Source organism: Psittacula echo (assembly GCF_963264785.1).
Source record: "Psittacula echo genome assembly, chromosome: 6".
Lineage (NCBI taxonomy): Eukaryota > Metazoa > Chordata > Aves > Psittaciformes > Psittacidae > Psittacula > Psittacula echo.
The window spans coordinates 9,849,002-9,862,983 of record NC_137743.1 but is presented as its reverse complement, the minus strand read 5'-3'; the positions used below and the strand labels follow the sequence as shown (position 1 = coordinate 9,862,983).

The window sequence follows — 13,982 nt, the reverse complement described above, 5'->3', positions numbered from 1 at the left end:
AGAAACAGTTGCTTCATAAACCAAATATACATGCAATATATCCATATTTTGTCACATTAGAGATTAAATATGCAACTAAATACTACATAAAATGAAGATTTCTTTTACCAAATTTATCTCAGTTGTCAGTTTTTCCTAGAATTTATTAATTTTCTTCTGGGGAAGGGATGAACTTAGGCTTTCTGAGAAATGGATACCGTCATGTTTGAGGGGTTTGCAAACAACAATCCAGACGTGAGGATATTTTTCAGGATAAGATTTGTTTCCTCTATTTCCTAAATTAAGGGAACAAATATCTACAGCATTCCCTGATTTTCACATCCTAACCAGACACGCAGCTCCTGATTTTCAGACATTCAAAGAACACTCAGCTTCTTCTAACTTTATTTCAATTCAGGAGCACTAAGCACTTCTAAAAGTAAGCTCAAAGCAGGGTGGACAGAATTAGTGGGCACTTAATAATAGGAGGAGCTGAAAGCCTGGAAAGGAGCAGAATCCCTCTGATTTGTCTGTCTGCAAATACTTCAATTCACTAGCTATTTCCCACTGGAAGATGGTTAACAGACCTTGGTTCCCGATTAGAGGCAATTCTTCCTCCTCTTTATTTTTTTTAATTCACACAAAGAATCTCATTCATAAGTAATATATTCTGTCTCACACTTGTCTCACATGGTTATGGAGTTGCTTCAATTCAGTAAAATCTGCTTTAGACATTGTTTTACATGAAGTTAACAAGAATTAGGCAAGAAGGAAGGTTGAATCATTCAACTCACATCACTGGCAATTTCTCTGGAGGCCCTGGCAGTCTGGAACGGGAGTGCTTCCGTTGTCAGTTTGTAGCCTTGAGCACGCAGATTATGCCAAGATTCTCTGTATTTTGCCTAAAGTAGGAAAGGCATATGTAGATTGCTGTTTCACTTTTAAATGCACAAAGGAACAAACAAAGGAACCCTCTTTCATTTGTTATTCTGCGTTACAGTCACATTCTTCATAATCAAAGTATTTTTTTAAATTATCTTTGTGAAATCCTACTAACACAGACAAAACATGTCTCGTTCTTTATGTAGATTTAATTTACTCACAACCTTATATATGCTAATGGAGATAGATATCATTATAATCAAATCAAGGCAAGAAAGAATAGAATAGACCTAAGAAGTCCTCTATTTATCCATCTTTCCTGCCACTGTACAATTCATCCTCCATCCCAAGAAATATAAGAAATACGGAACAAATCCTTACATCACTGAGGTTGGCTGCATTTATTCTTGCCCGTGTAAACTCAGGCAGACCCAGTGTTGGTGTATAGTGATGTTGACTGTCCTCTCCCGCCGCTTTATACAGGCGCTAGGAAAGACATCAAAAAGACAACTGAAATTCATTTTCTTTATTGTTTCACTAATGTAACAGCAGGACTTAAGTTGTTTATGATTATGCCAACTACAGTCAACCAGCATAAAAACCAACTAAGAATATACCACTGCAATTGCAATGGGGTTTTCTTCCGGCCAGAAAAAACTTTGAGATTAATTTTTATACATAAATCATGATGGCAACTTGCTACATTATTCGCCTTGCACTGTTATGTTCCCAGCAGGCCCAAAGTAGACCTATGAACATTAAGCAAATCATGAATGTGTGTTAAATAAAAAGGTAGGCATTTCTGTTAGACTGGCCATATTTTCTAGGTTGGATTTTTCTTCATGTTATTGCAGATGATTTTGATAACTTGCCTGTGGGTTTTGTCTTGCATTTTTCCCAAATTAGGAAAGTAATTATTTTTTTTAGGAGCCCCTTAAAGTGGACCATACTGACCATACTATGCAAATGCGCTCCCTCAAGAACACCCCAAAGACCTGATCTTTTGAGGCTCTGTTTCATTTACAAAACCTGACGATGGAACTCTACTGTATGGGAGCTATTTAAGCTTTTTAAAAGAGACTGAATTGAAAACGGTATTAAATGTTTGGAAATAATAAAATATGATCTGACGGTGAAAAAGCACAAATCAGTGATGCCTGCTTTCTTTTTGATGCATTTTGCTTTCAGAACAGTGTTGTCTCTTTCCCAGTCCTCCATGCCTAGCTTGCTGCATTTTGAAAGGCGTATTTTCTCACTCACGTTAGGAGAACCTACCTCATTAGCAATCATATTGCTGAATTTTGCATGAAGGAGGCCAGGAGAGTCTGTCACCGATGTGTACTTGAAGGAATGTGGCTGCTGACGATATTTACTCTGAGTTCACACACAAAGAAAAAGGAACAGAATAACTAAAGTCTCTTGTCAGTTAAGGGATTTTTCCAATACCAGTGGTCTAGTATTGCTTCTTGTACCTAAAACTTTAGTTTGCAAAGGGTATGTGTCTGTTGACCATCAAACTAATTTACCTTTTGCTACTCTCAATTTGGTGCATTCAAGTCTCACAGGGGAATTGAAAAGTACATAAGAAACAAGGTGTAAAAAAACCAGTGCTGCTATGCTGAATACAGTAATGAGGTTATTTCACTCCTTGGTGTCATTAACCCTGGCTAGTGGAATTGCAGTAAAGGCAAACCCACTCAGAGAGAAGGTGCTGCACAACCCTGCTGAACTTTTTTTGGGAGACAAGGTTCCACCTGGCCTGTGGTCCTATGTCAGAATTGTGAACAAATAACTGCAAGATCACTGCAAAAACAATATTCAAAATAATAGCACACAAAAGCAGCAAGTGAAAACCAGACTAAGACTGTAAAGCAGGAGCAGAGCTGAGGACAGTGTAATTAATATATTGGGCCCTCCACAGGTCAGCCTAATTTTAGAGAAACAGTACAAGGTACTTACATAGGCACAGCCTGATTTTTAGTTGAAAAAAGTAAAATCAATTCTAAAATAAATAACATAAAATAACAGCCTCCTGGGTCTGAAACACAGGAGAAAAGATTTGTGAAAACAATTAGCAAAGTCTGCAAAACCTTGAACTCCTTCAGATTCACCCATCTACAGTTAGGACACGAATAGAATGATCAAACGTAAGGGGAGGGATCCTAGCATTATCCAGTGAGTCACTTTGCCAGCCCAGTTTAATAGAAAGACATCTGGCAAATTCTTGTTTGTAGTGGAGAAATCAAACCCCTCTTTTGTTACCTCGCTGATGAGTTCAGAAGCTTTCTTCTTTCCTTCAATCTCTAGAGCCCCTGGAGTAATACATCCAACTCCTCGCATAAAGTTCAAGTCAGACCGGTATAAATTCTAAGGAAAACCAAGCAGAAGTAATTACAAGTTTGCATTTGAGATGCCCTATATTTATTCATCCAAATATATACAATATTCAAATAAATCCATTTAAAATTAGTATCTGCCACAGAGTTCATAGGCATTACCTTACGCTCTTTGTCTTTCTTTATGTGTCTGTGTGCGCTCAGCCCTGACAGATCTACAGTACAGAGGCAAGATCCTGAGGACTACTAAGTCTCATGAAGACTGAATGATACTTGGACTCCTAACTTCCATTTGTAACCTTGAAAAACCTTTTTCCAGATACATGAATTTTCTTCATATATAACATCTAAATCATAGGTATTATTTATTTATAAATATATATAAGACCAGTTTAGAAAAGTATATGAAAAGACCTCTAAATAAAAGCTGGAAACCTTTTAGTACGTGGAATTGCAGACAAAATAGTCTCAGGTTTTAATAGCTCTGAATAGTCAAATATAATTAGGGAACATTAAGGAAAAATACCACTATAAGCCACTATACAGACGTTATTAAATTGTTTTCCAGACCACCAAACCCAGCAGGGACTCACTGGAAATACTACTTTTTCAAAAGTTACCAAGAGGTTACTGGTAAGATACATTAGGACAAATATTATTTCATTTGATGATGATAAGTGTGTGGAGGGGGATTTTCTGCTTAGAAAGAACTATACAGACCAAACAACTAGGAAAACACAGATTTGCTTACTTGATGGATATGTGGAAACTTCCACTGCTTACTGTGGGAAGAACTAGCTTTAGCTAATGAGGTGTTCTGGTTCAGCTACCTACTTATAATGGAAAAGGACTATGCCTTCATTTTATTGAGAACCAGCTCCTCTTCCATTCAGGTCTAATCTCTAGACTCAAAGGCATCATGGTGCTGCATACAGGAAATACTCCTCATGAAATGGAAAGTAAGAGAGAACAACACTAGAAGGTGGTCTCTTGTCTAATTTCAGCTATTAGCACCAGAGAGAGCACATTCTGCACTCTGAGATGTGTTGCTGCCAATCAGCATTTTGCTCCCAACTCAAAGAAAGGTATGGATGGAAACCTGCCCCAGAATCTCTGATTACATGTGTTTTCATCCAAGTTAGGGCAGCAGTTTATACTTGTTTGAACACAGTCTGACATCTTAAAGATTGCTAGCTGAAAGTGTTAAATTGATATACAGTAGCATTTTGGAGCCAGATAGAGCCCATCTTGAGGTCTCCAGAGGCAATGCAATCTATTAAAAGCCCTTTGCTCAGGGCTGTGCCTACAGACACAGCCTACCCTCGAATTTGTAAGGCATTATCCAGTTAATTTACTCAAGATTATATAGGGAGCTAAATTCATCCTTCTCAGAATTTCAGTGGTTATGTTTTGGGGCAGAGCTTATAAATCTCTTAAAAATCAGATTTTTAACAATAGGCATCTTTCTTGTGGAAGTACACATGAATATCACCCAGATGTAAACCAACTCAAATACTAGATGGCAACCAGTCTGCATGGTTAGCAAGATCTTAAAAAGAGTATGTTACCAACAGTGCAATCATCCTCACTTGCAAACACTTCTCTGCCAGATCATCAAAGATTACTATGCTTTGCGTCTTGGTATAGCATACACACACATTTTACAACTGCCCAATAAGATAAATGTCACATTCCTGAATGTAATCAAGTGGGAACTGCCATTGTTTATCCCTCAGCTGCTGCTCAAATACATACTGTCAGCTGTCTTGATTTGGAACAGAACTTTCTTGCATCAAAACCAACAGGGATATATTGCTGGGATACTTTGCAATTACCTCACTCTGTAGTTTGTATGCATTCTTGGCACACCGCAACCTCACATCATCAGTCAAAGAAGTGTACTGGTGTAGCAGCTGTCTGTATTCTTGTTCACTGACCAAAGACTGGGCTTTCTTGGCGTGTACCAAGTTTATCATATCCAGTGGCAGGTGGAAGTGAGTCTTTGTATCCTCAAAACCTTGCTTATATTTCACCTATCACATTAAAAACAGATCACATAGATAGCACAGCATGGTAATTAGAATTCAGGTTTTGATCAGAAGACGCATTCTCCATATTTCTTCCATTATCCGGTATAAATTATTCTTTCTAAAGGTAAGTTCCCAACTTGTTTAACTATACTGTGAATGATCAATACTTCGAATTAGAATACGTGGCAGCCTATTCTTCATCAAAATAGTAGCCATCTACAATATAGTCAGTTAGGCTGAGATATCATTTATATTTTTCTGTTAAAACTGGATACATTGAATCTATAGAATTACCAAGCTGATAAATAAAACTTTAATTCACTGCATTTCTCAAAAGCACAAGAAAAAGGTGAAGCTACTGCCTGAGGATAAAATGCAAACAGCCATATTTATATTACAATTAGCATGAATCCTCAATCAAATTATTTGTTGGTCCACATCGATTCAGACAGTTTCATTTCATAGTTTTAAATGTGATTTTTAGTGGTTGGTTTTTTCTCATTCTGTCTCTGTCCAGGAAAAGAAAGGTGTAAAAATCTTCAAAGAACTTTTTTCACATGACATTTCCCTATCAGATTATGCAAATTTGAGACGTTCAGGCTCTTCATCCAGATAATGAACATCCAGAGTTATTGATGATCATCAAACTGATTTAGAATAACCTGACAGATGGATGAATTCTTCAGACACTTAGTGTTACCTGTATGTCTAAACGTACCATCACACAAGAGAGAATCCCGGTACAAGCTCAGCACTCAATTTACTGAAATCTGCAAACGCTCTCCCATCTATATCCACAATCAGGCTTACTATGGACAATTATGGTAAGATATGTAGTTCTTAGATTATTTATGTGTTTAAAGTCAGACAAATATTTCACTGCTTTCTCATCAAGCCACAGTGTTCAAAATGCACTGAACAGTCACAATTCTTACAGACAAGGAACAAATAATGTAATTCTTAGCATATACCAAGACCAAGAGGGAACCATTTCCCAACCAAAAAAGGCCAACTTGAAATTCCATAAACTCATTCATCCTTCTGTCTTTCAGAAAAACAGTAAAATGAAAGTAATTACTGAATAACTTTGTATCTCTACCAAATCTAATTTACTTCTGTACAAACCACACTACTAACTCTCAGACCTGCCTCTGAGTGACACTTTGAATAAAATATTCTATGCTAGGCATTAGTGTTATGCAGGAGGAGTTTGTGCAAGAATGCACAATCTTCTTTTATTTTCAAATTAATGGAATTGTAAATAATGTAAAATAATGCCAAGAATATCATAAGTATATCAACATATCTGGAAAGTGGGGAAGAAACCCCTAATTTTTAAATAGTAAGCTATTCCACACAGCTAAGTGAATCTTCCATGAGGAGCTACTTACTATTAGGAAATCAGTTCCAAAATGCCCACATCTTCTTTCTTATACTTACATCACTCTGCAATGATGCTGCATGGACTGAATGAGCAATATGAATATCACCTTCCAGGCCACGTGAGCCAAGCATCTGTCCTTTCATTTTTTGAAATGCCTCCTTATACTTGTGCTACAAAGGAAATAAGAATAGAAATGTGAATAGAAGTATTAGTCAGATTGTTGAAACCTGAATAAAAGGGGTTTCATGTTATAGAAAGAGAGCTATGCACAATAAATTCTGGCTATCCCCAATATGATAATAAATCTGAATGGACCTTTAGTGGATACTTGGAGGACATCACCTGTGCAAATATTTTAATACCTTATCCTATTGAGAGAAAAACACACAAAAAATACAATGAACACTTACAAACAGCTTGGGTTACTTACCTGCTATTACACAGGTGGCGGAAGACAAGAACCTGGTATAGGTTCAACCTCAGAATCAATCTCTGAGGAGCCTCTCCCCATCAGCTCTCTAGCAAAGTCAGAACAACTAACTGGTCTCCTATACTTGATATTTATCTGAATATCTCTACAACCTTTAAAGGACACTCAAGACAAACCTTGAAGAGTAGAACTTCCCGAATAAGCAATCTCTTCCAAAGCTTGCCTAGCTAACAGTGGCTGACAGCTCCTGAACAATCCCTGTGAATGTCCAGTCACAGCAGATAAGTTAGTCAACTTTGCTAAGGGATGTTTGCTTTTGCAAACCTTCCTTTGCTTAGTTACCAGTAACTCTTCATTGTGTCTGCACCTCCAAAAGCACAACTACCTAGACCAAGGTCATATGTCTCCCAGATGTAGAGTTATCAGAACATGCTGTTTCCATCAAGTGTCACTCAGCAGAGCAGAAACAGTCTGGAGTGACTGACATATCCTACTGGACAATATCGGCAGTAAGTTCACGTACATCACTTATGATTTCACCCGAAGCCTTTGCTGCCTGGAAGGGAATTGCATCAAGTTTCAGTTGATAGCCACCGTTTTTCATCTTTTGCCAGGACTCCTTATAGTGAATCTAGGAAATACAGAACAGGAATAAAGAAGAGTTGCTATTCAGAGGGTTGACACAGCGATGCTATTGCTATCCTAGCAATGTTACCACATTAGTTTCATTCTACTCCAACACAGAGGGCTAACATATATTAAACTATCAATACAGAACAGGAATAGTCACATTAAAAATGTCCATTATAAAAATAAAGATTTGTTCTTAATCTAAGTTAGGAGAAGTTCGATTTCTCGTATTACTTCAGAAACCTTTTTAGACCATAGAATGATCGTATACTAGAGAAAGGAAAGAAATTTAGTTTGCTTTCCTATGAAAGACTAACAGGAAAGCACTATCAATTTTTTCACTTCCCTTTAAAATATTAAAGGTAGGATTTATACCTCACTGATATTCATAGCATTTAATTTGGCCTGAAGGATTTCAGGAAGATCTGTTGTGGGTGTATACTGATGCTTTACACTCTCTCCATGTTCCTTGTACAGCCTCTGCAAGTAGAGATGAATTTCAGTAGCAAGTACTTACTACACATGCACGTTGTTCAGAGACAAAAACATCGACAAATAGGTCTATGGAAAGCAAAGACTACAAAAAAGTGACAGCAGCATTAACAGATAAAGGCAAATTTATCAGTCAAAAAGTATTCAAAAAGCTTTGAGTCTGATACACCTATCAGCTAGAGTCTGCTAGACAGGGACTCCTTTGAGCATATAAATCAATAGATAGAAAAATTCAGATATTGGAATGCTAATTTGATAACACTTCCAACATATGTGAGTAGGGAGAAGGAGCATAAACAACAATTGTTAAGGATGTAGTAAGGCCATAACTGGCCTACGAAAACTCTGAAATTCTACAGAAATATGGGGAGTTGAAGTTCCTCAAACACACCTCTGCAAAGTTGTTAATTTTTAGCAGATAAATATAATGGTAATTAGCTGTGCAAGTACTTCAAATTTAGTTCCAGAGCTAGTTGCGTGGGGGTGCTCAACAGTCAAAGGCAGGAGAATAAAAGTACTTGGAATGGTGAGTGATCCCATCATAAAAGAGGTGTCTATATGAGCTATTCGTATCAGTTCTTGGGGAAAGAATATAGGGTTGGCCCAGGACTAGCTAGCTTTTGGATGTCTGCACACAGATGAGAGGAGTTCTATGCAGTTAACTGGAACTTCCCCTACAATGGCTATGCACAGTTCACCTCTTTCACATTATCTTTCTTTTCCAGTTTAGTTTCTTCTCACATTGACATCATAATTTCAGATAAGCACACATTGCCACCATTTGATTTGGCCTTAGATTTGACCCATGTCTTGACCACCTGACTTGCCATTCCCAGGCTGTTATTTCTGTGTGAAGGTTTGAAATCAGGATGAAACTCTCCATTTCACCCTGCTGCCACTTTCTTTAGCAAGTAGACCCACCTGTATTACAACTCCAGAAGAGGAAAATTAATGAGAACTCCACGTGTGAAGTAGAGCAGCAGACTGTTTTTGACTGTGGCACAGCAGAACAAAATGACTTATATTTATCCTGCCTGAGATGTAAGCCTTTTGGATCTTATTAATTACACCAAAGGCATAGACACTATAAGTATTACAATAGCATGTGTTTTACACAAAGTCTTTCATCTTCTTCTTCACTTTAAAAATATCTATTTTCAAAATACAACATCCTCTCATGTTTGAAACTTGTCTTTTTTGAGTGACTTTTGCTTACTATTCACTTCTGCATTATCCCAGTTAAGTCTACAATATTTTTAAATCGCTCTTCTATTAAAAATAAACATGTTTAAACACCAAACAGCCTCAATTCTTCACTTTCAGGTTTCCCCTCCTGGATTTCTCTCTCAGCAGGATGACAGCTTGAAATTATTTATTTTTATTTCCTTGTCATGCTGCCTCACATTTTGTTTTGAAAGAACATGAAGAAACTGAAATTTGAAAGATCTGTTTGAAAAGGGGAAAGGAACCCAAATGTGTTCTTCCTCAATGAATTCCAAGAGGCCAAAAGACTCTGAAGGCCAAAGGTCAGTCTTACTCTTAAATTTTACTTCTGGAAAAAAAGCCAATTGGACAGAAAGCCCTTTTTTTACATGAAACTCCCATTCATTTTACTGGCATCTCTATGACTTCCCATTCCAAGTTAGAAGCATGCTTTTTGTGAGATGCACCACACCAGAACACAGAAGTTTCATGGTTCCCAAGGATAATCTCAGAGAAAGAAAGAGAGAGAAAGCCAGTGCTTCAATCGGGTCGTTCAAAGAGGATACCACTCTTATAATCATAATGTATATACATTATAACTTACATCCACAGCCTGGTTATAACTAATTCTAGCCTGGATCATCTCAGGAGTGTCTTTAATACTGGTAAACTTCAAAGCATGTGGATGCTGACGGTACTTCTTCTGTTGAGCAGAAAAAGATCAAAGCTGTGAATTTTGTGCTGCTCTTTCATGCTATTTGAAAGAGAAAAATCATAGGTTGCTGGAGATTAGAGTGAATTTGTGAACATAATTATTATTCCTATTTCCTTATCTTTATGTCCTAGGTACCTTCAGATTAATATTTGTTTCAATTTAACAATAACCTTTTGCCGATTAATATTAAAGTATTTCTCCCTGAATATAAGGAAAACATTTCAAAATTGGATTTTGCCTACCTAAGTACTCCAGAACTCAGGATTTTAAAATCTTTTTCAGATTATTTCAAATACAGTATGACTGATTATATTTCTTATTGACAATTTCTTTAAGCAAGAGATCATATCCATTGTAGTGCGTTAATAATGGTAACCATTTAATTTACTGTTCCAGGATTTAGGTTTCCTCCTTACATTTACAGCAAATCTGTGCAGCCATTAACACTATGCCTAATCGTTATGGTATATCTTCTAGATAATTATATTAATTCTGCTTGCTTGAAAGGACCCATAGTAGTTTCTGAGATCTTGTTATACATACATAATTAAGATGAAGGCTGTTTGATGGCAAAATGTCACTTTTTCTACATGGCCAGGTCTCTAAATGCATTCCTGCATTAGCTGTCCTAAAGCCATCAATACTCTTATCTCTTCTCCAAATAGTGCATAGTGAATTTTCCCAATGCCTCTGATGAACTCCCAAGTCAATAAATGTGTTCATAAGTCTTCTGGAAATTGTTTCTATCTCAGTGTTTGAGTCTAAAGGCGTGTCATCCTCCTTTAAATTGAGCTGTGACCCACAGAAGTTTATCTATCTGAGGCAACATCTTGATTCTTTGGGAACTCAAAATACCCATGTAAACCACATTAACTCTTCCAAGGTATTACAAGCTTATGAGCAATGTTTCATTTCAGAAAGAAATCCCTTAAAAATGAGCAATCTTTCTAAGTGACAAAAGTGGTTTATTCTTCCTTCTGATCAGCTTTAGAGACAAATAAGAGTTGACCAGAACATGTCTACACAAAACTCCTAGAAATATTCTGGCAATTGCTTTTTAGCAGTACTACAAGGGCTAGTCACTGTGTGTATGTAAGAAAGGAGGAGGCTCATAGCCATCTAAAATTAATTAGTACACACAAAAAAGTTGAGATGGACAACCTAGCAGGTCAAATTTCTACCTGGCAGTTTTCACTACTGTAACATCAAAATGGCATACCTCTACAGATTCAGAGTTACTATTCCAGCCAGCATTGCTGTACTAACTTTTATGAAACTACCCTGCTTAACAAACCCCATCCTTCATTGTAGATGATAACATGGGAAAAAAATTGTGTTTGCAATCAGCAGATGTGAAAGGATGACCATATGTTCTGAGACACTACACTAGTGGCTATACTGTTATTCTCACTGACTGAATGGACAGATGATTCCTGCATTACCCATGGTTATCTAAAAAATCACAGGATTCAGTCTCCTGCTGCAGCAGATTTGGCCAGTAGGACTTCCTATAAAACAATAGAAACAGAATACTATGAACCTTTTAACCATTTCCACCAGGCCTTAGAAGGTCTTATGGGACTGGCATGAAGGATTCTAGAGTTTGCTTTTTCCTATAAGTGATACTGGTTATAAGGAGAAATGAGGATGAAAACTACTTGGGCTGATAGACAGCTACAGACAGATACCTATATGAATATCAATAGCTAGCATGAATATACATGAAAAAGGAGCAAGAAGGAATGTGTATCTGTTACAAAAGAAGGTTCTGGGTCCAATGACTGGATCTTTTCATCATCTCTACTGTTTTGCTTCATTAAAAAGGTAGGCTAGTGGGTAGCAATTGAGCACTGTTTGATTGCCATTATTATTCATAATATCATTTGTCACCTACTTTGTTTTTGCAAAGGCTATATGGACTCCTACTGGTGTGTGTTTGGTATCTGGTTTCCCTCTAATTACCAGTCCTATCCCTGGTTTTGAGGGCTTTCATGTGCTATGCCTTTTTCTTTCCCCTTTGAGTGGAAATTATTTTAATTTTATACAGACATTTTGCACGCATTATGCAGCAAATTCTGTTACATGCTGTCATGAAATCTCACCTCACTAATGAGTTCTCCTGCCTTCTTAGCCTGCTCCACATTTAATGACCCAGTGGCTATCCATCCAGCTCCTTTCATCCAGTTCAAATCTGCTCTGTATCGGTTCTGACAAAGAAAAAGAAAAAAACACTATTGTTGGTGTTCATACACTTAAAATGCCATTAAAGGATTCAGACATCTCAGGGACAACCAAGTCAAATTAGTGCCTGCTTTTGTTTTATTCACTATTGTACAGTTGCAAGGGAAGCAAAAAAAAAAGAAAAGAGAATGAAATAGAAGTATCAGGACTCGCCAGCACTTGTGCAATACGCTGTGCAAGGTAATTTTTAGAAGTGGTCTATACTTTACTGTCATTTGCAATTTTTAACCTCATGTGGCAAAAACTTCAGTTTTATTGTACACAGTGCACTGTTTAAAAGATCATTAATGATTTGCAATGATAAGAAAACGATATTTAGTATTTCCCAACCCCTATCCTTTTGTTATACTGGAGGGAAAGCGTTTAGTTTTTCACTTTCCATGTGTTTTTAAGGAGGAAGTGTACAGGAGTATTTCTCATTTTCCTCACGAAATCTCTCCTACCAACAGTCTACTGAATTCCGAAAAGCTTATACAACTACTATGGCTGCCTTTCTCAAAGAAGCCAGATGGGTTTCAGTGGTTATACCTCAACAAGACCTGTACAGATACCTATCTTAGTCTCCTTGAAAAGTTCTGACTTAAAACCTCAGAATGGAAGGCCTAACTTACAGTAACCATTTACAATATCAGACAGTTTACCTGATGGTTACAGCTGAGCATGTAACCTGTATGGAACTTTATCACCAATTTTATCACTATACATTATTTAACCACCCTGCACATTAGATAAAAAAAATTAATGTACATCATATACTAATCCTAGTGTTTTATTAACATTTGAAGTAGATTTTGAAGAAGCCATGATCATAAAACAGGGTTATAATTCTCCTCAAAACTGTACACCTTTTGCACTGCATATATCTTTTGAGCAAATACATGGTTAATATTTACCAGTTTAATATTAACTGCTTAATAGTAGAAATATTAGGTGCATAAATACTGTGGCATTAAAAGCCTAAACATCTGAATAAACTCAGCCCTAAGTGTCCACATGGGTTGAATGAAGGAGCATTGAAATATATTAAGAGTGGGACTTACATCACTTTGCAATCCATAGGCCCACTTGGCCCATGCCACTTTCATGTCAGTAGGCAGGGCTGTGTAGTGATGGAGAGCTGTCCTGTACCCTTTATCTGTGGCCAAATTCTGAGCCTTTTTGGCATGGACAAGGTTAACCATATCCATGGAGACATGGAACTGATTCTTTGTGTCCTCAAATCCCTTCCTGTACTCCAGATCACTCTGCAACTTTGACATTTGAAGGGAATGAGCCATCTGTGAATCTTCCTCCACAGCCTTTACTCCAATCAGCTTACCCTTCATCTTCTCATAACCTTCCTTATATTTAATCTGTGAAGAAAAAAAATAGACCATGAGTTATTGATCTAAGCTGACAAACTGACAGCTCTGCTAGTAGTAAAGCAATGGTCTATCAGTACTGTGACATGCTCGGTCCTTGACACAAGGAACTAAGAAGTCCATTTGCAAAAAAGAACAGTAATGCTTTAGAAATTAGTAACTGTTTGTAAAGAATAAACCCTTTCTCAATAATAATATGTTCACAAAAAGCTTTAAGAGCTCTTTTCTTTTTGGTTCTTTCTAGGAAAAACAACATTCTCTAAGCACTGAGGTCAGAAGGTTCTTTTGGGAATTTTCTG

The 13,982-nt window shown here is 37.1% G+C and overlaps 1 protein-coding gene across 1 annotated transcript in view; it reads right to left on the bottom strand.

Moving 5' to 3' along the window:
• NRAP (nebulin related anchoring protein) overlaps positions 1 to 13,982 on the bottom strand; it is a gene marked incomplete at both ends in the record, with an annotated part of 49,346 nt that overhangs the window by 8,105 nt on the left and 27,259 nt on the right. The window contains 11 exons of the mRNA XM_080621771.1: positions 774 to 881; positions 1,243 to 1,347; positions 2,137 to 2,235; positions 3,124 to 3,228; positions 5,033 to 5,230; positions 6,668 to 6,781; positions 7,565 to 7,672; positions 8,047 to 8,151; positions 9,971 to 10,069; positions 12,184 to 12,288; positions 13,363 to 13,674. Of these exons, the coding sequence (XP_080477897.1) occupies positions 774 to 881; positions 1,243 to 1,347; positions 2,137 to 2,235; positions 3,124 to 3,228; positions 5,033 to 5,230; positions 6,668 to 6,781; positions 7,565 to 7,672; positions 8,047 to 8,151; positions 9,971 to 10,069; positions 12,184 to 12,288; positions 13,363 to 13,674 (1,458 nt within the window). The remainder of the gene's footprint in view (positions 1 to 773; positions 882 to 1,242; positions 1,348 to 2,136; positions 2,236 to 3,123; positions 3,229 to 5,032; positions 5,231 to 6,667; positions 6,782 to 7,564; positions 7,673 to 8,046; positions 8,152 to 9,970; positions 10,070 to 12,183; positions 12,289 to 13,362; positions 13,675 to 13,982) is intronic.